At 39.4% G+C, this 26,250-nt stretch overlaps 11 protein-coding genes across 11 annotated transcripts; 7 read left to right on the forward strand and 4 right to left on the reverse strand.

Annotated features, from left to right (window-relative positions):
- Window positions 1–474: 474 nt before the first annotated feature.
- GCK72_000571 (uncharacterized protein) lies at window positions 475–4,513 on the forward strand (the record flags this gene model as incomplete). The annotated part of the gene is made up of 6 exons (XM_053722563.1): window positions 475–776; window positions 860–1,441; window positions 1,490–1,622; window positions 2,937–3,020; window positions 3,345–3,455; window positions 4,385–4,513. 6 exons carry the CDS (start codon window positions 475–477, stop codon window positions 4,511–4,513), a joined length of 1,341 nt encoding a protein of 446 aa, XP_053591208.1.
- GCK72_000572 (uncharacterized protein) lies at window positions 3,723–5,062 on the reverse strand (the record flags this gene model as incomplete). Its single annotated transcript, XM_003109259.2, has 3 exons — window positions 3,723–3,950; window positions 3,994–4,722; window positions 4,823–5,062. The coding sequence occupies 3 exons, from the start codon at window positions 5,060–5,062 to the stop codon at window positions 3,723–3,725; spliced, it is 1,197 nt and encodes a 398-aa protein (XP_003109307.2).
- Window positions 5,063–6,005: 943 nt separating this feature from the next.
- Window positions 6,006–8,428, forward strand: GCK72_000573 (uncharacterized protein; the record flags this gene model as incomplete). Its single annotated transcript, XM_053722564.1, has 9 exons — window positions 6,006–6,111; window positions 6,156–6,319; window positions 6,377–6,465; window positions 7,169–7,297; window positions 7,340–7,478; window positions 7,738–7,843; window positions 7,887–8,037; window positions 8,081–8,234; window positions 8,282–8,428. 9 exons carry the CDS (start codon window positions 6,006–6,008, stop codon window positions 8,426–8,428), a joined length of 1,185 nt encoding a protein of 394 aa, XP_053591209.1.
- A 199-nt stretch (window positions 8,429–8,627) lies between these two features.
- Window positions 8,628–11,237, reverse strand: GCK72_000574 (uncharacterized protein; the record flags this gene model as incomplete). The annotated part of the gene is made up of 8 exons (XM_053722565.1): window positions 8,628–9,167; window positions 9,213–9,688; window positions 9,732–9,903; window positions 9,949–10,091; window positions 10,137–10,483; window positions 10,532–10,884; window positions 10,932–11,075; window positions 11,121–11,237. 8 exons carry the CDS (start codon window positions 11,235–11,237, stop codon window positions 8,628–8,630), a joined length of 2,292 nt encoding a protein of 763 aa, XP_053591210.1.
- A 920-nt stretch (window positions 11,238–12,157) lies between these two features.
- Window positions 12,158–14,390, forward strand: GCK72_000575 (uncharacterized protein; the record flags this gene model as incomplete). Its single annotated transcript, XM_053722566.1, has 10 exons — window positions 12,158–12,229; window positions 12,286–12,489; window positions 12,537–12,781; window positions 12,831–12,913; window positions 12,969–13,102; window positions 13,145–13,414; window positions 13,469–13,600; window positions 13,649–13,862; window positions 13,911–14,152; window positions 14,199–14,390. The coding sequence occupies 10 exons, from the start codon at window positions 12,158–12,160 to the stop codon at window positions 14,388–14,390; spliced, it is 1,788 nt and encodes a 595-aa protein (XP_053591211.1).
- Window positions 14,391–15,054: 664 nt separating this feature from the next.
- GCK72_000576 (uncharacterized protein) lies at window positions 15,055–15,588 on the forward strand (the record flags this gene model as incomplete). The annotated part of the gene is made up of 3 exons (XM_003109170.2): window positions 15,055–15,159; window positions 15,235–15,429; window positions 15,481–15,588. 3 exons carry the CDS (start codon window positions 15,055–15,057, stop codon window positions 15,586–15,588), a joined length of 408 nt encoding a protein of 135 aa, XP_003109218.1.
- Window positions 15,256–16,033, reverse strand: GCK72_000577 (uncharacterized protein; the record flags this gene model as incomplete). Its single annotated transcript, XM_003109150.2, has 3 exons — window positions 15,256–15,639; window positions 15,694–15,918; window positions 15,968–16,033. 3 exons carry the CDS (start codon window positions 16,031–16,033, stop codon window positions 15,256–15,258), a joined length of 675 nt encoding a protein of 224 aa, XP_003109198.2.
- A 1,501-nt stretch (window positions 16,034–17,534) lies between these two features.
- GCK72_000578 (uncharacterized protein) lies at window positions 17,535–18,560 on the forward strand (the record flags this gene model as incomplete). Its single annotated transcript, XM_053722567.1, has 2 exons — window positions 17,535–17,612; window positions 18,387–18,560. The coding sequence occupies 2 exons, from the start codon at window positions 17,535–17,537 to the stop codon at window positions 18,558–18,560; spliced, it is 252 nt and encodes an 83-aa protein (XP_053591212.1).
- A 626-nt stretch (window positions 18,561–19,186) lies between these two features.
- Window positions 19,187–20,472, reverse strand: GCK72_000579 (uncharacterized protein; the record flags this gene model as incomplete). Its single annotated transcript, XM_003109342.2, has 4 exons — window positions 19,187–19,309; window positions 19,353–19,439; window positions 19,487–19,904; window positions 20,414–20,472. 4 exons carry the CDS (start codon window positions 20,470–20,472, stop codon window positions 19,187–19,189), a joined length of 687 nt encoding a protein of 228 aa, XP_003109390.2.
- A 444-nt stretch (window positions 20,473–20,916) lies between these two features.
- GCK72_000580 (uncharacterized protein) lies at window positions 20,917–23,196 on the forward strand (the record flags this gene model as incomplete). Its single annotated transcript, XM_003109360.2, has 5 exons — window positions 20,917–20,940; window positions 20,989–21,369; window positions 22,047–22,330; window positions 22,980–23,079; window positions 23,131–23,196. 5 exons carry the CDS (start codon window positions 20,917–20,919, stop codon window positions 23,194–23,196), a joined length of 855 nt encoding a protein of 284 aa, XP_003109408.2.
- A 902-nt stretch (window positions 23,197–24,098) lies between these two features.
- Window positions 24,099–26,147, forward strand: GCK72_000581 (uncharacterized protein; the record flags this gene model as incomplete). The annotated part of the gene is made up of 3 exons (XM_003109104.2): window positions 24,099–24,175; window positions 24,648–25,244; window positions 25,967–26,147. 3 exons carry the CDS (start codon window positions 24,099–24,101, stop codon window positions 26,145–26,147), a joined length of 855 nt encoding a protein of 284 aa, XP_003109152.2.
- Between the last annotated feature and the right edge of the window lie 103 nt (window positions 26,148–26,250).

Below are 26,250 nucleotides of genomic sequence, written 5' to 3' on the forward strand. Positions count from 1 at the left end.
CAGCAAAGTAAAAGAAAAAGAATCAGAAACAATAGAGTTATTTCAACTATTTATTTTTTTCAATTTTACACAAACTTTCTTTCCGTACAGCAAACATCATGATCTTCTATGTATGCAGAAGCTTTTTCTTCATCTCCGTCTCTTATCAAGTAGTCCGTCTATGAGAATCTAGATAATCGTGGCACCCCCCAGAGGCCCCATTCAATTCAAAGGCCAACAGAGAAAATATGACTCAAATCATGTTCGAAACCTTCAAAATCCCAGACATGTACGTCGGCATCCACCTAATACAGTAAGCAAATAGGTTGAGACCATAGTGGACCCAAGTCTCTACTATTATTGATTCTTGGAGAGTGCCACGTCGTCTACACACACTCAAGAGCCTCTACCAACCTAATGAACATCCCGTTTTTTTCTCGTTTTGCCATCTCCAAACCACTTTCATCTAATCATACGTTATTTTCAGAGGTAACTATGAAACTATTGAAGTTTCCATATCTTGTCCAGCAGAAAATAATTGATTTGATCGAGTTTCAAAATATTCTAGTTCTATCATTCTGCTCAAAACGAACTAAAGTTTTAATTCAATCCCTACAAAGACATCGATGGAAAGATTTGAAATTTGTGAAATATTCTTTCGATGAAAAAGACAAAATCTGTGTTATTGTGAGATTAGAAAATATTGACGAGTGCATTTTCTTATCACCAACTACACTGAAAGAGACGATAATTACTTCGATGGATGTGTTTGGAATGGGACCGGAGATTCCTATCTGGTGAGTATTGGATAGTTTAAACAAAGTTCGGATTGAACTCTGTCTCTTATTATTATTTGTATTTGATTCAATACCATTTCCAGTTTGCATCCGAGATATTTCGGAAACCAATATCTCTACGACAGAAAGCAGAAGCAACTAGTTGCCCAAGGAATTCATGATTTTCTCTATGAATTTTTCCGATCGTCGATTGATTATGAGGTTAAATCTGAACATAAACTGCCACCAAGTTTGAAAAACATCAATAGAACTTGCATCAAAGTACCTAAAAACACAACTGCCGAAGAGTTGGAAACTTGTTTCACCGCTTCTCCGAACCAGGAATACATTGAAATCGACGGACATTTCAATGGAATTCTCAGTACGAACTCTGTGATTTATGGAGCAGAACACTTGAGAATTTATTTCAAAGGAGATCATGGAGACGAGATATTATTTCGCTTTAAAGGTAACCGACTTCAATTTCATGCAACGAAATTTCATGATTCTACCATCTCTCAATTTCTCAAAGAGTGGAAGTCAAATCAAGGATTTCAAAATCTGAAATCTCTATCAATATGTTCTTATGAGTGGAAAACCTACAACGGTGCAGAACTTTTGAAAGATATAGATATTAGACAGTTTGATCGACCAGAAAATATTCTTCAAATCACTTGGCGAATGAGGTTTGTTCAATAAGGTTTTTTCTAGATGAACAAATTATAATATTTCAGCATCTCATATCCCTCTCTTATGATGTTCCTATTTCCTCCTCCGAAGTCGTTTCCATCAGAATTAAGTTCTCGTGACTACTTGATAAGAGACGGTGATGGAGAAAAGGCATCTGTATTGATAGAAAATCATAATGTTCGTTTCGCTCTCTGGAAAGGGAATTTGTGTCAAATGAAAAATAGTTGAAATAACTCTATTGTTTCTGATTCTTTTTCTTGTTCTTTGTTGATTTGTTTTCTGCTTATCTGGTTCTTGTTGTTTTCTAATAAAAGTTGTATGAATAAACATGTTACTAATGTTGTTTTCTGCTTCCAACAACTCGATTTTCCAACATCGAAAGAATACCTTCTTATCCCTTATTTTCTCCGCTTTTGTTTTCCTATTCTTCTGTGAATGAATTTTCTCTGAATAGCCAGAAATGGGTCAAACATCCGCTCGGCAACCAGCATTCTTTGATGAACTTCATCGGCAAGGGAAGGGGGAGGGAACTGGAATCGAAAAGGAAATCCTCAATTTGTTGATACATTGAAATAGAAAATACGAAATTTAATTTATATACAATTTAGAGTTGATATGACACAGGATATAAGACATGAAAAAGGTGAGTATAGCAATGTTTAGATCAAAAGTTCAAAATCACATGATTCGGCGTGTAGTGATTGACAGCCAACACGAAGAATCCCGTCGCGTAGTGAAAGTCCAGAACTTTGTGTGCTACGAAGATCTGGCACATGAAACAGGCGAACGCAAAGGCATGCACAATTTCATGTGTCGCCGCTGGAGCCAGCCTTTGCGAAGTGGCAAAGTGTCCCATTGCACAAATTGCAGAGACACAAATCGCGCAGCCAACATAAATCTGACGGCGTTTCGGTGAGAAGTCTTGAGACACTGAAGAGAATCACAGCGACGGCGGCACCAACAGACGATGAGTGGATATGGGCAATGACACATCTGATTGAAATTTGGGGGGATTTATTGTAATGTGTGGGGGTCTATAATAGAATGTTCATAATATAGTCCCAACATTCCAATAAACACCCCCATCCAAATGACTAAATCACGCATTGTGGGGGTGTATTCCAACGTTTACCCAGGGGGGTGTATAACCTAATCTTACGGGGGTCTATAATAGAATGTTCCCAATTTTTATTCCGAAAAACATGACTTTCCATCTCTCTTTTCCCCATTTCCGTTGTGCTTCCATCCATCCGAAAACATTTCGAAATAAACGTAAAGTGGTCCTTTCTTCTCTTCTCTTTTTTCGTTCGTTGCCATGCATTTTTGTTTTTTTCTTCCTTTTTCATGTCATTTTTTGTTGTTTTGTTTCCGAACACTCTTTTTATTCTTTTTTTTGCAGGAGAAGCCAACAATTATAATAGGAAAAGATGCCAGATTATGAGGTTGGTTTTGTAAGGAATCAGATTTTGGAAAATCGGAATCAACTTTCAGAAAGAGTTGGATAAGTATGAGAAAAGTGTGGAGGAACATGTCAAGAAAGTCAGTCAGCAGTTGGATGAGGAACTCGCGAATATTGTAAGTTGGGACACTTCGCAACTGAGACGTTTCAAAACACTGAGAGAGTATCGTCTAATACTTTCACCAATTTCTAGCTATCCGTGACTTTAGATTTTTACTTTCAAGCCATTTTTATTTAAGAGATCTATTAGTTCGACACAGTTCTTACAACTGCGCTCCACCGAAATGCCCTTGAAAAATTTCTCCTTTTCTCTGAGTCTCTCAATTTCGCGCAGTTGTAAAAACAGTACCAAGCTAATAAGTAGTCTCAAAACGTAACAGTTGCGAAACGTCCGACCAGATTTCCTAGAACCGAAATAAACCATTTGAACAAAATTTCAGAACAAAAAATACAAGGAAAAAGTAGAACTTATGAAGAAAATGGAAATGGAAAACAGGAAAATGGCCGAGGAAAACGAACGGATGAGGCAGAAAATGGAAGTTAAGAAGAAGGTTTGATCTACAAACTTTTCCTGTGAATTGCGGTTGAGCGCATTTACAAATCAGACTTGGAACGAGCGGGGCGGGCCGAAATCATAATTTCTCCGGCTCGGAAGTTCAGTACAAAAAAATTCTTTTTTAAAAATTCGCCGACCTGAAATTTTGCAAGTCTGTTAGAAATTAAAACAAAAATGAAGGAAAACACAGAAATTTTATCTCTCAAGACTAAACTCTCATGACTCAGGGAATCATTTTGATTTTTCAAAAAATTAAAATGTTCTACACTTCGGCCTTCTTTGCTTTTTTCTCCTTCTTCTCCTCTTTTTGCTTCTTTTCCGCCTTCTTCTCAGCCTTCTCCGGTTTAGCAGAAGCATTCTCCTTCTTGACTGGAGCAACTGGAGCAAGTGTAGGAGCCGGTGCGACCTCAGTTGTTCCTGGGATACCAAGCTTCTTCTTCAGAGATTCTGGCATTTGAGGTGGTGGTGGACGAGGGAGATTCATGGCGACCTGAATAGAACTAGTAGTTATAGTTAATGGAGATAGAGTTTACCTTGAAGGAGTCATAAATGAACCACTGAAGAGCAGTCAGTGTTCCAACCATGATAATTCTTGGCCCAAGTCCTCCCCATAATCCAGCGAATCCGAGTTTCTTCACAAGACTTCCGACACTTGCATTCGCGTCTTGATTCAATTTCGAAACGAGAACATCTGGTGGATGAGAGACGACGGCACAAAACACTCCAGCAATGTATCCAGCAGTGAATGTGACTGCCAGTTGTTCTGCCTTCGAGCATTGAGCACGTGGTTTCGGGACAACGTATTGATAGAGCAACTCGACGGTTTTCTCGAAACAAGTGAACTTCATCATGGTATATGGAATCTGGCGAGTCCAAAGTGGTGGAAGTCCCTTGAAGAATCCAGTGAGACCCTCGGTTTTGTAGATCATTGGAGCACACGCACGCAGAGTTGGCGGAGCAGTTGGAGATGTCTGCATACGCACTTTGACGGCTTCCATTGGTGCCAAGAAGATGTCGGCGAAGAATTCAGCAGAAGCAGAGGCAGCGAGATAGACAGAAGTTCTCCAGATGTACGCGTTTTCTTCGGAGAGAGCAGAGCTGTAGATGTTCTTGAAGACTTCGTAGAATCCAAATTTCCCAAGTCCTTGAGCGGAATATCCAATGAAAGTTGGAGCCCATCCACGAGCAAGACCACGCATTCCATCCTCAGCGACGGTCACTTTGAAGCCTTGAACCATACTTCCATACTTCTCTTTGTTCACCTGGAAATCTGATAGATAAGAAGGGAAACTGTATTGAAATTAGGCTACAATCGGTCTGATTCTGTTGCCGTCCCGAGCTCTCAAAGTCTTCCCCTCTTACCTGAATACGACACTTGACGATATCCAACGGAGTGATTGCAAAATGAGTTAGTCCACACGAAAGTGATCCTCCGAGAGCACACAACGCATAGAACTTAGTTGTTCCGAACTCGACTGGAGCATCGACGGCTCCTGAAGAGACTGGAGAAGCACACTTTGCGGTGCGGACGATTGAAGTGGCCGACGGTATCATGAGTCCATTCTTTTGGGCGGCGTCGCAAACATCGTGAAACAGTCCCATTTTTCCTGAAATTAAGAGAGGAGAATTTGAGTGGAAAAGGAGAGGAGATACTTACCTTCAATCCTAATCCGTAGATCCACTCGGGACAGATATTCGAAGTGAATTCAGGGGGATGGGCGGGGTGGAAAATGGAGTTGTAGAGCCACGTGGCACACGTCACAGACTGAGAAAAATGAAAAAGGTTCACGTAGTTTTTTATTTCTATAAATTAATATTAGTTTTTCACGTTTATTTTGGAGAAAAAATTGGAAATTCTTTTTGATTGAATTATCACGGTACGCTTCTTACAACCGCGCTCTACCGAAACCCAAGAATCATGTGTGCAAAACTGAGAGACTCAGAGAAAAAAAAACACATTTTCAAGGGCTTATCGGTGGAGCGCAGTTGTATGAACAGTACAGAGCTAGTATACGTGAGAAATGAGAAATGTCTGAAGGAGTTGAGGTGTTTTTATAGAATCGTGCGAATCTCAATAACTAGAGAACCTATCAAAAAATGGTCAACTACAATAATGAAGATCTTGGCTTGATCTTTAAGATGAGCTAAAAAACAATAAATTGGAGTAAAAACTGACTTTGTGGCAAAAGTTCGAAAATTTGAAATTTTTCCAAAAAATTTGAAGATTCCCCAACTTTGACATAAAGTAACTTTTTCAGGTATTGGTTGATTTTATTGATTTTATGCTCATTTTGTAGATGAAACCCAGCTCTGTAGTTGGCAACTTTTTTGTACAATCGATGCAAATAGGGGAAATGCATCTAGTTTGACCGCGTATATCTTAAAAATGAAAAGAGGTATCAACAAGTACTAAATTACAAAAACACAGATCTAGACTTTTTCTACAACAATTTGAGCAGAAAAGACCAGGAAAACCTAATAATTTCGGAGCTCTGTAAATCTTAAAACCTTAAAAATTCAATAATAGTAATAAAATTTTCAGAAAATGTCCACATTCGAACGGCAGATTCTGAAAAACAAAGACAATCTGCTCACTTTCGAGGCGACAATTTCCGATATTCATGAAAAACTTCCGCAGAGGAAAAAACAAAGTGAGAAGCCCCCTTCCCTTTCAGATTTTATAATATATTTTCAGTCGACGAAATCATGAAATCACTGAACGAAAAACGTCGTGAAGTACTCCAAAAACAGAATGAAATTGCGGGTTTTCGATTGAATCGAACCGAGAATTCAATGAAATCGAAGTTGGAAAAAACGAAAAAGAAATTGGATGAGATGAAGAAGAAAAAGATTGTGCAGGTACGAGGGAAAGAGATTAATTTTTATTTAATCTAATCCCAGATTATATTTTTTCAGGATAAGAAAATCAGTCGGTTGCGAGCAGATATTGCAAAAAGTGAAAAGAGTTTCGATAAAGTGGAACGAGAGATTCATAAGGAGATACAGTAAGAATTTCTGGAATTTATATGGGCTGTATAGCTCTGACTGCGATCTTTATTTTTGTAGTTGAAAACTTTTTGATATCACTTTTGGTTTTTAAGATATAAGCGGTTTTTAAAAGTGTTTTTTTCCAGTTTTCTCTAATTTTGTGAAAAACAGTTAACTTTGAAGTCTTGTAACAGAGTTTCTTTAAATGCAAATAGCTTGAATTTATATTGGTTTTGTAGATCAAAACTAGCTCTACATTTTTGTAGTTGACAACTCTTTGATAGCTCTCCTGGTTTTTGAGATATAAGCACTCTTTGATAGCTCTCCTGGTTTTTGAGATATAAGCAGTTTTACACCATAGGTCACCTTGAAACTCTGTCAATGGAGCGCATTTATTAGGCTAGAAATTTCAAATTTGTATTGGTTACGTAGACCAAGTCTAGACCTTTATTTTTGTAGTTGACAGCTTTTTGATAACTTTTTTCGCTTTTAAGATACGCGCCTTTAAAGATGAGGGTGTTTTCAGTCTATATCTCTATCCTACCATCTTTAACTGTCCGTATCTCCAAAGCTAGAAGAGATATCAAAAAATTGTCAACTACAAAAATGATTATCTTGATTCGGACTATAACATACCGAAATTTCAGCACAACCCGATCATTTTTGATATCGTGACGCCTTCTTAAAGTTTTCATAAATCCCCCATATTTCCTTTTCCAGACGCCAAATAGAAAACGAGTCGAAAAAAGAGGAAATCGAGAGGAGAATCAAGATATTTGAAGTGGAGAATTCTGGAATTTCAGACGAATTTCAGAAGTTATTAGTCAGTCTGAAAGAGGATACAGAGGGGTTTGTGAATCAACAAAAAAACTTCTGAAAATTGGTTTTCAGAAGAGGAAAAACAACAGAAAAACGGACAGGAGAGCTGGAAGTTTTGATATCAAAAGGAGCGAAATATCTGGAAAAATTGGATGAAAGAATCCGAAGTTTGAAAGAAATGAAGGTGGAAAAGTCTGGAAATCTGGAAATTGTAAGTCACTTTTTCGAGTTTTTGCTGAAATTTTCTCCTAGAATATCCCGGTTCCCTCGACTACAGTATCCTCCAGAAGACGTTCAAAATCTCACGATCCGGGTAGACAAAACGAGAATTCGAAGCGTCTGGAAGAGCTGAAAACTCAGATTATTCAGTTGAAACGAGAATCGGAAGCACTGAAAATGAGTCGATTTAGGCTAATTGAAGAGGTTTTTTTTATCATTTTGGAATGGCAAAAATGTTTTTTTTTTTTCAGAAAGAATCTCTGCAAAAGACAGCAGAAGAGTACCAGCGAGAAGCCGATCGATCTGCGCAGAATCTTCGAAATGCTGAAAATATTCGATTATCGGAATTGAACAGACGTAGGCTGGCGCGCCTTCGTAGCATCTAAAAAGAGATTTTCAGAAGAAAAAAAGCTGCAACCTTCTATAATTATTGAGTCGAAAGATGAGAAACGGGAGAAAGAATATCTGGAGAAAAAAGAGAAATTGATTGAAAAAATCAATCAACTCGAAAAATCAACAGATGAAAAGAAGGAGGAATTGGAAAGAATTCGGTAGAAATCTCCTTCACTTCTGATTCTTATAATTTCATTTCAGAAGACGTACTGAATTCCTCAAGAGACAATTGAAATCTTACAGTGAGTTGGACTTGGTTCAGTTTGAGAACGAGAAAACTGAAAAAGGAGCAGAAATCCGCAATTTGAAGAGAAGATGGCACGAACAAGTGATGGCTTTGAATGCTTTGAATAAGGTTGTTTTAGGTTTCAAAGCCACTTTTTGAATGATCTGAACTTATAGAAGCTTCAACAAAGAGTTCTTCAACGAGAAGCGGCGATGACCAAGGCGAATAGTGTCATACATTTGACAACCAATGTTCGAGACGAAAGAAATCGAGAGATTGAAGAACTGCAGAAGGAGATGGCGAAGACAAGAATGAAGCTGTGACGATCTGAAAACTAGAAATACAGAACATAGCGTTTTATTGCTTGCTGAGCAAAGACAATCAAATGAAGTGCAGTTATGTTTTGAAACTACTCATACAATAAAAATGTTAGACAAATAATTTAAAACTAGTGAGTAGGCAATAAGTGCGTACTCTATAAGAAATGCTATTATAAAACAAGATTGGTTGATATGGGTTGCTTTAGAAGTTGCCGCCGCCGCCACGATAACCGCCACGTCCTCCACGGTCCCCACCGGCGACATATCCACCACGCTGTCCTCCGTAGCCGCCACGATCGCCTCCGCCGTATCCGCCTCCGCGCCCTCCACGATCTCCGCCACCGTAGCCACCACGGCCTCCACGATCTCCTCCTCCGAAACCTCCACCGCGACCTCCGCGATCACCTCCACCGTATCCACCACGGCCTCCGTAGCTTCCACCACCACCTCCGCCACCGAATCCTCCTCCAGTGCTTCCCATTGTTCCGAATCCCTTAGCCAATTTAGCTCCTCCAAATCCACTGACTTTGTAATCATTAGTTGGAGTTGCGAGAATCATTGGGGTGGCATCTCCATCGCCCCACGCGGTTCTTGAGCGCTCGTCTGGCGGCGGAGAGGTTACTCTTTCTGATGTCTCTTGTGGTAACTGTTCTGGAACAGGGGTGGACTCTTCAGAACGGTGCGAGTTAACGGAATCTGGCTTAAGAGCGTCTCTCTCTTCCTCTTCAAGTATCATATCGTCCTGAAAACAAAGGTTTAGACTTTAAACTAGCATTCAAATAGTTACCAGTGGCAGCACGACCGATTTGGTAGGCGAATCCCAACCGTCAGTTGAAATGGATTCAACAGCCATCGAGTCCTCATTTGGTGACGGAGGAAGAAGTGTTGCAGTTTGAGGCTCATGATGGAATGCTGTTTGTTGAGCGACAAGTGGAACCTCCTTCTGTTTTTCAGATACAGTATCCTGTGCTTTCACAAAAACTCCTTGCCCAATATCCTTAGAAGTCGTCAGATGACTTGTGGAATCGACTTCATCAACAGGAATCTCGAGAAGGCTCAGAGAGGGGACGATAAGTCCTGCTGCCGCAGAGGTGTTAAGACCATGAAGAACTTGGGCCTTGGCACTCGAACTGCTAGGCATCTTCGTCTTTATTTCTTCTCTGCTGTATTCCAAGTTTCCTTTCGTCTCTTGAGTTCTCGATTTTTCCAAAGCGTCGATGATGCGCTTAATGTGATCTTTCACATCCTTTCCTTGCAAAAACTCTGAAAATGAACATTTAGAAACATTTTTTAGTTGATAACAAACTTGTGAAGCTTTCGATGAGAAGAGTCTTCAAAGAATGATCCAAGAATGCCAGCTCTTTGATTGATTTTTCGTTGGTTTCGGTTTCGTAAAACTCGACAATCCATAGAGCAAAGCGGAGAGCATTCGTGACCAGCTCGATAAGAGTCTCGTTATCAGATTCATGTTGTGGGATCTGTAAACAAACTTCTATAACCAGTTAGACATTACGATTTATTACCAATGCCACAGGGTTATCGAAAACCTTCTCCACCACTGATACACTGAACTTCTTCAGAAGTTCAGCAATCGCAAGTCTTCTCCAGGGGCATTCAAAATCCTGAGCGAGTCCCACAAATGACCAATCTTGGAAAGGTTTCTTGGCTGAAAACATGGTATTTTTGATCGATTGTATTGAACAAAACTCACATCCCATGAAGATTTGGATGATGTGATGGCCAAGAAAAACCGAGCTTTTGAACACGCTGCGCTGCAATCCTGGGAAAACTTCGAGTCGAACCGGTCTTGGAATAAGCGTCTGCACCAACTTGGCCAGCTCACGCTGGTCATGAGCAAGCGTACGTGTCACAAGGAAAAAGAACTGACATCCCAACTGTGATCTCACAACGAGCGATGCGTCTCCTTCATCGGGAAGCTCTGCACTATACTTCTCAACAATGAAATTGACAGCATCGGATAGAGTAGCTTCAGTCAGCGGCTGAAGCAGAAGATAAGTGAATTTGTCAACTGGGTCTTGTTCTTTTACACCTTCCAACCTAAACAGAAATCATTATCGATATGTTCCTAGAATGAATACTACTCACAATAGCTTGACCAAGAGTGGGTTGCTTTTGTTCCAAGCCTCGACGAGGTTGTCTTTAATCGTCTCGACAAGCTCTTGATTTTCTTCATTTTCCAAAGTGAGCGCTTTGATGAAAACATAAGCATCGAAGTCAAGGTCTAGCTGACATAATTCACTGATGGCTTCGAATTTTTCCTCGTCTTCTGTTGAGTGAATTTTGAAGAACGATTGAAGAATCTTCGCCTCATCGGTCTTCTTGAGCTTGGTTTTCTTTGAAAGAGCGGTAAACTTCTTCTCGTCATCAATGACAGTAGCGACGTCGTGAGTTCGACCGAGACGAGCCAACTGTTGAACGGCAGCATCGAAATGTGGGCGCTGAATTACGAAAACATTATTAATTTATTTTAAGCTTCGAAACTTACATATTTCTCGCCTAGCAAGAGGCAACAATCCATTCCAGCCGCAAGAGCATCGGCATTGGCATCGCTGGGGACAAGCAAATCCAACAAGTCCTTCTCGTCTATTGGGGCCGTCGATCCGAAGACACTAGCAGCGAAGCTATTAGCCTAGAAAATAACAGTTTATTTTTATTAAGTAACTGAAATCCTCACTTCTTTTGGATTGTTGTGGAGCAGTTCAAGGTTGTTCGATACATAATTGGCGAGGGTTTGGAAGTAGTGGGATTTTATCCCCTTCGCTTCTACGACTCCTCGCTTGTTATTCTCCATGCGTGACGATTGTTTGATCACCGGCACTGAAAATTGGAACAAAGTTGGAGAAATCGTATATTTAGGTTTTCGAGAAAATTTTCCTTTTAAAAATAAGCTTAACAGAAGCTCGATCTAATTAATACTTTTGAACGAGAAATGTAATCGAGAATTTTGCCGAAAAACATCAAAAACGGAACCAAAAATTGAAATTCAAAACAAAAATTCCAGTTCGCGGTTGTTTCGAAACTCAGCTCCGCCCATGGGTACTGTAAGCGCGTCGAGACCCACAATCCACCGAAATCCGCGCGCCTTTAATCGAGATGCGAAAATGTGAAGAGATTCTTGGATTTTCTGTTAAAATTTTTAACTTAAAAATAAGACATTGGATTAGAAAAACAGAAAATAACTAAAGGAATTCAAAAAATGTCTTCTTAAATGCAAAAGTGTGTACCGAAAATCTGAAAAACTTCAATTGAACCTGTTGTAAAATTGATTGCTCTCTTTTTTATAAATTATCAGTTTTTACCTTGAATTCCTCGTGTTCATCTTGAAAACAGTATCTTTCCTCTGTTAAAATCAGTTGTTTTTTCTATCACTATAATATTTCTTCCAGCTTCAATGGTCAATATAGATGTCACACATGTTGTTCGTTTTGAACGCATCATCTCTAAACTTCTTTCTCTATTTCTCCGCACATCTTATACATATTAACTCGTCCCCCATCAGATTGTCATGAGATTGTCCTCGCGCTCCCATCCGATCGGCAAAGTGCTTGAACCCAGAGATCGAAGGAATAGAATGAAGAATAGAGAGACGCAGACACTGCCGAGTTTACACACAATCGAGCAGGCGGTCGGAGTAGCTCCCTCGCGGGAGCCTTCATCCAATATCCATTCGTTCGTTTCATTTCGATTATTGATCTGAACTATTTCTTAACAATGCCGTCTGCTGATGAGAATGGAGTTCATTGCGATGAGAATAGCATTCAGAAGTCTAAATCAGATACAGAGGTTCCTATTTTTCTAGTTTCGGCCGAAATTTCGGTGTAAAAATGGTGACTTTTCAGATAAATTCTCACTCTTCCATTCACAAATCTTCAAGTCAACATCATCGCCTCTTCATCGAAGATATCTCTTCTTGTGAAGCATCCGCCGGTGATCGTGTATGGGCAACGTGTTCTGGTGCTGGAGACCATTCCCAACCTATCACTATTCATTTCCTAGGAGAAAATTATGAAGAAAGTGCAGTTGATATTCTAAGGAAACATTCTGTAAGCGAAACTGCTAAATTTGACGTTAATTTTTTTTCAATTTTCAGCTAATAATGTTCACTGTTCCCTCCCTAAAAGTCGAAGCTGGTTCGGAACTGGAACTCCGATTCTCAACATCTGATGACAATGTGACAACGATTCCCTTTAAATACTTGCCTCGAATTCCACGTTCAAACACTCAAGATATCTCACTCTTCGATAATTTGCTGGAATTCGCAACAAGTGGTGATACAATCTCTCTTCTCCAACCATTTGTATCACAAATTTCAAAGCAAGACATCGAAGGGAATACGTATGGTTGATTTTTCACTTGATTAATATGAATGCTTCAATGGTTACAGTGTGTTCCACGTGGCAGCTAAAAACGGACAAAGTTTCTCGCTGAAGTTGTTGCTCTCTGTACTTCCGGCTAGTTTGAAAGATGGTAAATTCTGTTTTTTTTGTTTAGAAGTTTTAAACACTAAAATTTTCCATTCTAGAAGTGATAAACGTTCAAAACAATCATGGTTTGACTTCTTTGCATTGTGCAATTCGAGCTGGAGACCCTGATGCCGTGCACTATCTGATGAATCACGGAGCCAAGATTAATATTTCAGATCATTATGGAAATACGGTCCGTTTTATGCTATTTTCATTAACAGTTTTGTAATTACAGGCTCTTCACTATCTTGGCGACGCATATAATGAATCAATTTTCAAAGAAGTTCTCGAGCCGTCCAGAGGGCAACGGTTCGATGTAAACCAATTGAATTCAGAAGGCTTTGCGCCGATCCACGTGGCAGTTCGAAGACTGAAGCTGTCTCTGATAGAAATGCTCCTGGAAGCGGGCGCTCTAATAGACTTTTTGGACACAGAGAAGAAACGGAATGCATTGATGCACGCTATTGAGATGAACGATTTCGAGACGATTCAGTTGTTAGTTGAGGTATTGACACATTTGTCTATGAAACTGACAAAATTATTTAATTGTTTTTTTCAGCGAGGCTCGGAGACAAACATCGAAGATGATTCGGGAGAAACTGCGCTAAGTTTAGCAGTGAAAAATGTTAACTATCCAGTGATTGGCTTGCTTTTGGACAATGGAGCTGATCCGAACAGACAAAACTCCAAAGTTTGTGTATCCAACAACGTAGTTAATTAACTTTTTCTGTATTTTCAGGGAATCTGCTTGGCTGACAGCGAGGACAGTGTGATTCAAAACATTATCAATGGAGATAGACCAGAATTACCGAAAAAGGAAACTTTTGGCATACCGAATGATCTGGCGATTTCAAGATCACCACTGTTCGGACGATCTCATCCTGATCAAGCACCCACTGAAGATAGCGGACGGAATCGAGTAGTCAAGAGATCGAGAGAGGAAATTCTCAGTGGTTAGATGCTTACTATGATAATAAAATCTCAGCTTCTTTTGTTTTCAGATGCCCAAACTCTGCTAGAAGAGACCGATGCAATGACTTCACGTGTCGCCAGAATTTCAGTGTCGGAATCTGAAGACGAACAACCTGGCCCTTCAACATCATCCGGAGTATCTCGACGACGTCGTACTGAATGGGATAGAAACCCAAAACTCAGCGATTCTGTATGCAATTTGGACTATTTAACACGTATCCGTGTATCGAAGATTTTTGATAATCAATGCAAATGGCAGCAGTTGGCGCAGGTTTGTTCTATAACTCGGCCCTATTCGATTCATTTTTTCGTTGTAGCAACTCGACTGTGATCATATGATCGAGCTCATTTCGATTTGTTCGGCTGGCGACGACTCCAGCCCAACGATGATTCTCTTGGACCAGTTTGAACAGCTTCAGGACTCATCGATTTCCAGACTGCGAGACGGCATGAACAGGATGAACGAAGAAGATGCCGTTAAATTAATCGATTCGCGTTATGTTTATTAAGAATGTATAAATTATATTGATTCGCTATTTATTTGCATTAAATGCCTTATTGCTCTATGCGATTCGAATTTGAAACAATAAATTGTCAATTCTCGTTTGTCTCGTCCAGTATCGGAATTCATCGGCAGCAAAAAGACTGTCTGTATATAGAAAAATCAGCAACAATTTATTATATTTTAACAAGTTGAATTTTTTAAATAAATTGTTATTGAAAAAATCTAACAAACTCTTTTTTGAGAATGTAACAATTCTTCACATCCCGTAAATCGTACGCTTGAAAAAAAAACCACGAAATATCTATGCGGCAAACGCTCAGACGGCGCGCCACAACCTTGCATTATAGGCCCCGCCCATGGGTCTCGCAGCGAAATCGTCACCGTAGTGGTTGCCGACGGCAGTCACTTTGCAATTTTTTCCCAAATTTTCTTCTTTTTTAGATATTTTCTTTCAAATGTTGCCTAAATTTTCCTAAAATATATGTGTAAAAATTAATTAATCTGTGTAGCTATCGATTAAAATCGAAACGAATTTTTTTCACCACAAAATAGACTTGAATCTATGATTTCTGGAATTTTTGGTTTTTTCCGTTTGTTTTATCCGTAAATTGCTCTCATCTCTTCCCTTATGCTCCTTTTTTATTAAAATCGATTTATTTTCAGTAAACATGGTCTTCAACCGTGTCGTTCAAATTGGGCGCGTCGTCTTCATCGCCTCCGGAAACGACCAAGGCAAGCTCGCCACTGTTGTCAACGTCATCGATGGAAACAGAGTGAGTAATTATACTATTTTAAGCAAAAATTTAACAGTGAATTCTCTGAAAAAATAATTAAAATTATATTTACAGGTTCAAATCGATGGACCATCCTCAGGAGTCGGCCGCACCGTCAGAAACTTGAAGGACCTCCACCTCACCAAGTTCGTGATCAAGGTCCGCGTCGGACAACGATCCAAGGGAGTCGCCGCTGCCTTCGATGCCGCCAAGGTTACCGAGAACTTCCAGAAGACCCAATGGGCCAAGAAGATCGCTCAAAGAGCCATCGTAAGTTTTTCTTTCTTTCGAACGTTTCAAGTTCCAACTGTTTCTTTCCAGAGAGCTAAACTCACCGACTACGAGAGATACAAGCTCATGAAGGCCAAGCAAATGAGAAACAGAATTGTCCGAGTCGAGCTCGCCAAGCTGAAGAAGGCCCAAAAGTAAATCGTTGTTTTGTTTCAATGAAATGTTGTTTAAAGAAGCGTTTCTTTCATACTAAACAGTTTATTATAATCAAAGAGCTAAAAATTGAAATGTGATACAAAAGACCATCACAATCATGACCGATGTATAAGATCCGAGATTCGAAAAGTTTCCATCGCTGCAGCAGACCTGTTCTTCTTTTCCTTGAGCGTCAGTTCGAGCAAAACAGTCGTTACCATTTTCCTTACATTCTCCGGCATGCTCACACCGTCCTGATATGAAGGGTTCGTTTCCTGTGAGGCTGTTTCCACTTATTTTCACGCAGTATTCAGCTTTCGAGTGACATCTAGGCTGCAATTATTGTCGTTTCAGATTTATCCTGCTCAATGAGGCATCTCACATTTCTTTCAGCTTTTAGAATTGGTTGTCCTTGGGCAACTCTATAATTGAGGCATTCAATTGCCATCAACGAGGCGGGCAGAAAAACCAAAAGTAGGAACACATGTAAATGCAGGTGGCGCATCTGGAAGAAAGGGAGTTTCTCGAAATTGTTGGAACATAAAAAGATTTCCAATGTCGTTGAGGCAAGTAAAGCGCCGAGTGTTTTTGAAGAAAAAAAAGCTGGAGAAACAAAATCCGGAAAGAAATTCGAAAAAGCGAATGTTCAGTGAAAATCATTAGTAACAAGTCATGAAAGTGAGCAGAAAAAGGAAAGCGAGAAGAGCGAAGATTGAACGGAAGCAACGAGTGAAGAAGGATCAAAATGTGTCCCGTTTTTGAAGGACGGGGTGTGTTAACTCTTTTCTTCGTATGCTTTCTATGCTTTTCCTTTTTTCTTTTGAGCGGCTTTTCTCATCAAAATTCGTCAAAAACGCTTCTTGGTTGGTGGGCAGTGAAAGATTGCAGTTTTCCGGACCCGAAGAAGGGGAGGACTCTTTTTCTCCGTCATTTCCCTTATACTCTTCGCTTACTTCTCTCCTCTTTTCATAACTTTTATTATTATTCAGGTGAGGAAGAGACTCAAATAGCGGGAGAGAGAGACGAGGTGTTGGTCCCACTTATTTCACACATTCTTTTTTTACTTCTATTTTGTTCGAACAAAGTCTAAAGAGTCACATGGGACGTAAATTGTTTGCTGACGTTTCCGGTCATTGGCGGGTTTAGGTCGGAACAACTTGGAAACGTTGCAGATAATTCAGATTTTCAGAAACTTCCAGAAAGTGGCTCAGAGATCAAAAAGACAGAAATAAGGAAAAGGAACAGCAGGCAGCAGTCAACTGGGTAGAAAAAAGATTTGTGAAAAAAAGAAGAAAATGTCACTTAGCATAAATCAAAATTCAGAAGACGAGTCTTCTCCACGAAGCAACAAATCTACAATTTCTTCAAGGAAAATAGAGCTCTCCTTTTCCCGAAACCTGCTGTTCCATTTATAATTCGATAATTGACAGGAAAGGGCGGTCCGCCCCAACTACCACCGCCCGGAAACACAAAATTTTCGAAAAAGGGCAAAAGAAGTCAAAGTGTACTCGAGACAAGACATGAGGTCCATGCATTGTAAATTATGAGATATTCTGGAAAAGAAACAAGGATGTGACACTATTTGATATGTTTCTGCTCCATTAATTTTGCAGACAATCCAACAAAATCTTGTGAAAAACACGAGAAGTGGACTCGTAGATCGAAGTTCGGTGACCAAATACAGTCACTTTGGAAGGACACAATGACTGTAATGACCTGGAAATTGAGAGGAAAACTGTTGAGGCGGAAAAATTTGAATTTTTTTTTGGAAAAAAGATTTATGGTCAGGAAGAAATTGAGGAGGCAGTCACCAATGAAATTGCGATTCTGGCGTGCCTTCGGCGCTTTTGATTTTGATGAATTCGAGATCCAGTGTGTCTGGCGCGTTCTATTTAAAATTTAAAAAAAAAGTCAAATGATAATGTTTTTTCTTTCGAGCCCCTTTCCTAATGATTGATATTCTGGACAGCTGGACGTTTCCAGAGTGGAAATATCTCAGAACGGCCAGTCTCCGGATGAATGAAACGGTACGAGAAGGCAATCTGAATAAGATGATTTGGGGAACTGAAACCTACAAATAGTCAACTTTGAGATAGCGCCACGGTCTCACAAATAACAGTTTTGCTTTAATTATACCTATAGTATGAAGAACAAGTTATGCGATTTATGTTTGTAAATAAAAATGTTTTGTGTGATTCTCACCAGTCAAGACATGCTCTATAAACGTGTGGCGATTTTTAGTAGTTGTATAAAATGTTGGTTACCTAAGAAAAGGAAATAGTTACACTTTTTGCTCAAAGGAAATAAAACTTGTAACATTCCATCTGACACTATCCTACAGACACTCAAAATGTACTATTTTCATATAGATGATTTCTGTTCTGCTTCTCCCCATATGGAGTTTCTTCGAATCGGAAACAATATAAGAAGTCGATTAGAAGAAAACTCAAACATTTATCGGATTAAAACTTTAGATATAAAAGAAAATAGCTCAATGATCGTACCAGGAATTTTGCACAAATTTACTGGTAGACAGGCATTTATGTGGACATCGAAAGTTGACAACTCTGATATTATTCAGTTTTTGAATAGATGGAAATCTAATGCAGCTTTCCAAAATTTAGAAGTCCTGACTATACATTTACGAAACGATTCTGATCCAACTGATTCAATTGAAATAAGAAATTCAGTCGGAGTCAAAGAGTTAAATTATGAAAATAATGGACACGAGTATCACTACAAACGAAGGTTAGTTTCTAAGATACGTTTCTACTATTGTAATCTAACTGAAAAACTTTCAGGATAAATTCCAAGCCGGACGTTCTGTCTCTCAAAAATTTGATGCATTTAGTTATCTTGTTCGAGAATATGATAACCGCGTTGCTTCCGTTGTGATTGAGAAGGATATGTTTCTGTTTGGAGTCTGGGATTTGACAGAAGATGAGTTTCTAGAGAAGTTCACCAAAGCCGAGTGATACTTTCAGATGCTTAAAGTTATTTTCAGAGCATTATTCATTGACTCCGTTCATAGTTTTTTATATCGCATTTTTTATAAAATAAAAATTACATCCACTGATTGCATTACATGTTGCCATGAACTGAAGCGCACTTTATCAGTGACTAGGAGTTTTGAAGTTCAGATAATCTGAAGCCCTTAGTATCATAACTTCAAACATTTATTTTTTGAACATTTTCCCATAAATTGAGTCTAGATCACAAGCTTGTAAATGAAAGCTGTGCACTCTCTGCAAACTAATACACAATTTAAAAAAACACAATTTTTTTTCAATTTTTTTTTTCTCAGGAAATAGTGCCTAGGTGGTTTTTTTTTAATTAGTGCACCCAATAATCAGAAATTAATTCATTCCTCACGGTTTTCTCTTGTTATCTTACGGTGGTCAAACACTGCAGTCAGAACTTAAAAGGTACCACGTAGTTACTAGTTTTCAAACGTTTCAAAAGAAAAGACAACATTTTGAAGTTTCTGATATTCGATAGAGCGCATTTGCTAGACGTACGAATACAAAATAAATCTCAAAAATCTCTTCATTCTCTAATAAAAAGTCAAATGATAATGCTTTTCTTCTTTCGAGCCCTTTTCCTAATGATTGATATTCTGAACAGCTGGACGTTTCCAGAGTGGAAATATCTCAGAACGGCCAGTCTCCGGATGAATGAAACGGTACGAGTGGTAGCAACGGACGAGGTCGGAGAGGCGGCGGAACTGAAAAAGTCTGTGGGTGTGTCTGTTTATCCGGATGTCTTACCAATTGAGTATGCTGTTTGTTGATGATTACAGTCCACCACATGCTGTTATTTTCGGTAAGAACTTGTTGAACACGGAAGTTGAACACCTGAATGAAAACACTAATCTCAAAAAGTTGCAATGAAGCGTACTTACCTGATCCTCACTATTTCGATAGCAAATGAATAATGGAATACTCATCGCAACTTCAGATCTTTGCGGCTCTTTCGCAATACGATAATACAGAATAAAGTCACTGAGACGTGTCAGATTCGCCGCCTCTTTCTTGTTTAGAACTCCTTTATAATGTTCTTCGAGATTCGGTTCGACAATTGTCGCAGCGATATTCAAGTTGGCTGGAATCGAGCGAGAGTCCGAACCGAGAGTCAACAAGTGACTATCACTGGTACGGGCGGTCATATTTGTTGAGCGCATCGAGCCTGAAGAGTTGGAAGCAGTGCTCGAGGCAAGACTATACATCTCCTCGCTTCGGGCAGAGTTGCTGCTCAGATTGTCGAATGTCGTGTTGGAGATTGAGTTGATTGGCGGGCGGTGTTGGCTTCCGTATCCGAGGCTGTAAAAAAATCATCGGTAAATCCGCTCTAGTGGAGTGGAATGGCAAGGTTTCGGTGGGGCGCAATTGTCACAGAACTATTTTAAAACTTATGCATTACAGTTCTTACAACTGCGCTCCACTGAAATGTCCTTGAAAAATGTCTCTTTTTCTCTGAGTCTCTCAATTTTCACACATTTTTCATCGGTTCCGTTAGGGCGCGGTTGTAAAAAGCGCACCGTGCTAATTCTCTCCGGTAGTCTGATTTCGTTGTCAAAACTAGTTTTCAAGTTCAAAAATTCCTTAATTTAGCAAAAAAACCTAGCAAGTGCGCTCCAATGCAACAAAACGTCGTTGCAATTACGGTGGAGCGCGATTGTCACAACGCAATGGAATTTTCTGAAAACCTATGGATAACTTTTATGAGATGCACATCAAGAAGTTTTTTTTAATTTGAAAGTTCTGTGGCTGCAACTGCGCTCCACCGAACATTCATTTAAGCTCCTTCTCAATAGAGCGCATTTCCCTACCTTTTAGTAGATAATCCATCGACCGGGTTGATCAGCTTTTTATTGCCACTTGGTCTCATTTGAAAACCGGTTTATTCTTCGTCTCGGTTTCGAGTTGTACAAAATTGAGAACTGATTGAATCAATCGATAATCGAATGAATTTTTTTATTTGAGGGAGGGAAGGTTGTCACGTGGAATTCAAGTTTAGGGAAATTATAAAAACTAACTGAAATGTTTATTTGTGACTTATTTGGATTACTGTAACTACAGTAACCCTGGCACCAGATAGGAAAAAATCACTTGCTTGAGAGGCAATTGCGCTTTACCGAACCTCTTGAAATCATTGAGGAGAATGATTAGATGTACAGTAGAGCGTGTTTTCTGAAGTTTGATAGAGAAAATACAGAAAAATTATTACGTGAACTCTTACGTGGTTCCATTTAAATATGTGCGAAAGACGGTTTCAAAAAACAAAATCAGTTTAGTTTTCTCTACTCGATACTGGATAACAGTTGGGATAAAAATGAGTCGCGAGCAGCTTGAAACGGTAATGAGAACTCTCTCTCTTGAAATTTCCAGAATATTCTAATTCCAGGCGTTCTCGGAAACAATTGAAAAGATTCTGGAAGTCGCTGGCAACACAACAGCCACATTCCTCCCGATTCTTGGTGGAAAATCGATTGAATTAACGATTTCTGGAATAGAAGATTATCTGAAAATGATGAAAGAGTTACAACAAGAATACGAGAGACCGCTGACAAACTGTCCAATGTCTCCGAATGATTCAATGCTTATTCATCGGAATCGACTCGCGAGATCTTCCAAATCTCGCTTCACTTTTCTTCGTTCCTCTCCAGAAGGTGCACGTTGTGATGTCTCACCGATGGATATCGATCGTCCCAATCATTCTCATATCGAAGCGATTCTCGAGGAATCTACAATTCTTGATCCGAGTGTTCTCATGGATGAAACTACTGTTAGTTTGCAGAACAGTACAGTACCGGCTAAAAATATATCATATTTTGCCTTTTTAGTTGAAAATGCCCAACTTTGAGATGGTGTCATAGTAAATCTGATTGACACAGCTAGTAGGTTTTCAATGATTCAAACAAATCAAATCTAGATCTTCATTTTTGTACTTGACAACTTTCTGATAGCTCCGCCCACTTTTGATATAGGCGCCTTTCAAGACAGCCTGTCCCCTAAGGTTTACTGTCTTTAAAGGCGCATATCTCAAAAGTGGGCGGAGCTATCAAAAAGTTGTCAACTACAAAAATGAAGATCTAGATTTGATCTACATAACCATAACTTATTTTGAGTTATGCAGTAACAGTGAAAGCCGTGACGGGATCTCAAAGTCAGTTATGCGAAAAATGCTTGCCAATGCGCCGACGACACGCCAGCTGTCTTAAATGACCATAACTCTCTAGGGAGTGTCCCTACAAAAAAATGGTCAACTACAAAAATAATGTGCTATTTTTGGTCTCTCTCTAACCCATACAAAATTGAGTTTATCGGACAAACAGATCACTCCGAAATACACTGACAAAGTTGGTCAATTTCCACTAAAAACAGCCAAAGTTGATAACCTTTTGAGCGGTACTGTAGCTGGTGCGCCTGTAGCGCGTCTCACATTCTACAACCCAATTTCAGCATCAACGTGGCTTCCTGGCAGATGTTAGTGATATGAATGGAACCGTCCGTTCTCGTAATCCAAGTTTTAATTTCAATTACATTTCGCCCGTTTCCACTGATAAATCTACTCGTCGTTCAACAATCTCCATCCGACCAATTAACACTACAATCGACTTCGATGCGGACGTTTCGTCGATTCATGAAACCTCTCGGACCCATTCTCGCACCAGATCTCGGATTCACGCTGGACATGATGAGGATCAATCGATTCTTGTGATGAATGCTGATGAGATGCGGACTCCGTTAGTTTTAGTCATTTTTGAGGGTCTTAGAAAACATGATATCCATCAAAAAATGTTTTAGTTGTCAACTTTTTTGTAGAATTCTTCCCTGGGTTACTGTAGGTGCGCTCTCTTTCAAGGTCTGGGTACGGTACTTGCAAGAGCTACAGTAACCCAGAGAGGGATTTCACTAAAAAGTGACTCCGCCCTTTTTTAAGATTTGTGATGTGCGCTTTGGTCAGTGTAGTGTGTAGTCTATTACTGTTGAAACGGTGGTCAGTGTAAAATCGACCAACTTTGAGAACCCGTCATAGCATCCCTTTCGTCCTATATTGTCAAATTTACATTTATCTTGTAGATCAAATCAAGCGCTTCATTTTTGTAGTGGATAACTTTTTGATAGCTCCGCCCACTTTTGAGTTACGCGCCTTTAAAGATTGCTTCTTGGCGTCTCCCCCATCCTTCTGTTTGTCTTAAAGACACGCGTATCTCAAAAATGTGCGGAGCTATCAAAAAGTTGTCCACTTCAAAAATGAAGCGCTTGATTCGATCTTTATACACACAAAAAATTAGGACCATCGCTCTTTTTACGGTTTCGTAAGACACTCTTAAAGTTTACTGTTTCCAATAGAGCAGATGATTTTCCATTTAAAAAAACCTGAAATTCCAGACGCGCCTACAATAATACAATTGACCTGACAGGTTCTGATGTAACACCGATTAGTTTGAAGTTGTGGAATGTAAAACTTCGTCCAGGAAGTAATCGAAAAGTGAGTTGTCTTGGTGAGAAAAACCCAGAAACTTTTTATAAATAATTTCAGATTGACAACGAAATCAGAAATGAGATCCAAAGACAATTGGCTCGTGATACTGTTTTGAATCAATGAGAACTCTGGGATTTGACAATAAATTTGACAACATTTAGTAACAAAATGTGTTTATTTTTGTGTTGATTGTTATGGAATTGGTCATAATATAGAAAATTCTAGAAGCTGCAATTTTCAGTTTCCAGTTGCAAATGGCAGACTTTGAGAGTAACTCCGTTGCTTGTTGTTGCATGATTCTCATTTTTTGTGAATATAGAGATCTAACCTAGAACTCCATTTTTGCAGTTGACAACTTTTTTGTACAAGCACTCCCAGGGTTACTGTAGATATCGCAAGCGTTGGGACACAGGAGAGCGCTTGGTTCGCAGAGCAGTGCAAGGCGTAAGGACGTGAAAACGCGCTCTGTCGCACAGCGGTTGGCATGGTGCCATAAAAGACTTGGCTGAGTGCCAAATTCAAGTTTAGCGTTTGTTTGTCGTATCTTTCAATAAAAAACGAGACTCGCGAGACAAATTGAAATATTTTCGTTGCCCTGTGTACCTGTAACAAACTTCCATCAGAAATTGTATCAATCCAAAACGCTCTGCTAACAAACACTAATTCTGTGTCACTTGTCTTCCCAGAAGTGATTCCGAGCGAATCGATATTTTCCGACACGTCGTCCTTCTATTGTTCTCTTTTCTCCTTTTTCTTCTTCTTTTTCCTTTACCGTATTTTCAAAGTTTAATTTTCCAGAAGATTTCTCAATGAAATTTCTAAAATTTCCCTTCGTGGTCCAACAGGAAATACTCCGTTTCCTAGACCTGAATCTAGTCTTCAATCTGTCTTTGTTGTCATCCAAAATGAGTCGATTAACTCATTCATGTGTATTCAAAGGGATCAAAATGATTTGCTTTGATACCACGGGCCCTCACTTTAACTTCTCTGCAATCACAGAAAATGATGAAGTATTGGGTATCGTAATGATCCGTCCACGCAGAGAATTGAGGGCTGAAAACAAGCGAAATGCGAGATTTTCTGGATCTGATGTGTTGCATTGGTGAGTTTTTAAATCTCCTGGAAAGTTCTTGAAATTTTGAAACTGCATGATGCACCCTAGCTCCATCGAAATCCAAAAGTGCTTATTCTACAAAATTGTCAGTTCATTAGAGCGCGATTGCAGTTGAAAGTTGGTTTTTGTCAGCAAATAGGAGTCACTTATGCAAAAATGCTCTCGAGGGTCCGCACATTTTTGAGAAGACGCGGAGCAAGATTAGTTTTGTTTCAAATTTTGATCTTGAGATATTAGCTCGGCACGCTTCTTACAACCGCGCTCCACCGAAATCCCCTTGAAAAATGTCTCTTTTTCTCTGAGTCTCTCAGTTTCGCACACAATTTTCTATCGTTACGGTAGAGCTCGGTTGTGAGACGCATGTCGCGCTAATAGAACAAAGCTTTAAAACTTTTTTCATTACGGAAGAGCGCGAGTGTAAGAAATCTGTTTCTAAATAATATTCATTGCCATTTTCCAGTGTCGACCCAACAACCAACTACACGACAATCCTTCTGAAACAGTCTCCTCATGAGCCAATTGTGAGAAAAGTCCATGACCACGTGGCAGCAATTTTCGGAAAACAGTTGCCCTACTGGATCTCATCTCACACAAATTCTCAGGATAAGTTGTTTATTCCGAGTTATATAACACCAGAGAGAGTATCGGTGGAAGTGAAATCAGAGAAAGATGCGATTAAATTTGATGACTGGATTCAGATGATCCCCCAACCAAACCACATTACAGTCATCGCTTCAGCTGCAATTACAGTCTGGGATAACCCAAAATTTCACAGGGCTCAAACATTGAATATGATGAATCCTAACTTCACAACACAAGAGATTTTACCTAGATTCAAGGGAAAATACTTGGTGTTGAATCGTGCGAAATGTTCGGATCTTCATGTTATGGAGTTTCTTGACGATTGGCAAACTAATAAAGGATATCAAAATATAAAGTTGGTGGATATATTCTTGCAAGTTACCACTGCTTTTGAACAAGCAAGAATTCGAGAATTGTTCGAGATCGAGGAATTGGCGGATGGGAAGGAATCCTTGGCTTTCAGATACCCCACAGAGTAAGTTTTTTTGTAATTTCAGGTGTCACCTACGGTCCCGATTTTTTGTGAGTACATAGATCAAACCTAGATCTGCATTTTCGTAGTTGACAACTTTTTGATAGCTCCGCCCTTTTTTAAGATACGCGCTTTTAAGACATACAGAAGGAAGGTTAAGACTCAAGTGGGCGGAGCTATCAAAAAGTTGTCAACTACAAAAATGAAGTTCTTTGATTTGATCTACAAAATAAATGTAAATTTAACAAAATAGGATGAAAGTGGATGTTATGACATGCTCTCAAAGTTGGTCGATTTCACACTGACCACCTTTTCTACAGTGACAAACTACAAGGCGCACATCGCATTTCTGAAAAGTGGGCGCAGTTACTTTTTAGTGGAATCCCTCCCTGGATTACGGTAGCTTTCGCCGAACCCCAGACCTTGAAAAATCGCGAGACGGTATTCAGTTTCTTCTGAGACCTACAGTAACCTAGGGAAGAGTTCTACAAAAAAGTTGTAAACTACATAATTAAAGATCATGTTTTGTTTTACATTTTTGTAGTTGTCCGTGGGTTACTGTAGTTCTGTAAAGTTACCAAATCTTTTCTATCAAGTTGTAGTCTTCCGTCGCTTGATCTACAGTATCCCAGGACTGGGTTCAACTAAAATGTGATCAATTATATAAATCATGAACACCCTCTCGATAATAACTATTCCCAACAAACCAATCAAAATACTTGCAGAGAGTGCTCTCAAATCAACGCATTCCAAAAGGAGTACTCACATCGAGAGTATATTGTCAGAGAATCCGACGGAGTTGTTGCATCCATCTTCTTAAATGCCAAGCGATTCGAGTTTGTTGTTCACGATTTCAATCAGGAGGAGATGAGGGGAGAAATGGAAGATGTTGCAATTGAAAACTGAATCGAAACGGATCGAATTTATTGCAATCAATTTTTATTAACATTATGCAACAATTCAGCCCATCGAAAAATGTGACTGTATAAACCAATATATTTGAACCCTC

This window comes from Caenorhabditis remanei, chromosome I, assembly GCF_010183535.1.
Source record: "Caenorhabditis remanei strain PX506 chromosome I, whole genome shotgun sequence".
NCBI lineage: Eukaryota > Metazoa > Nematoda > Chromadorea > Rhabditida > Rhabditidae > Caenorhabditis > Caenorhabditis remanei.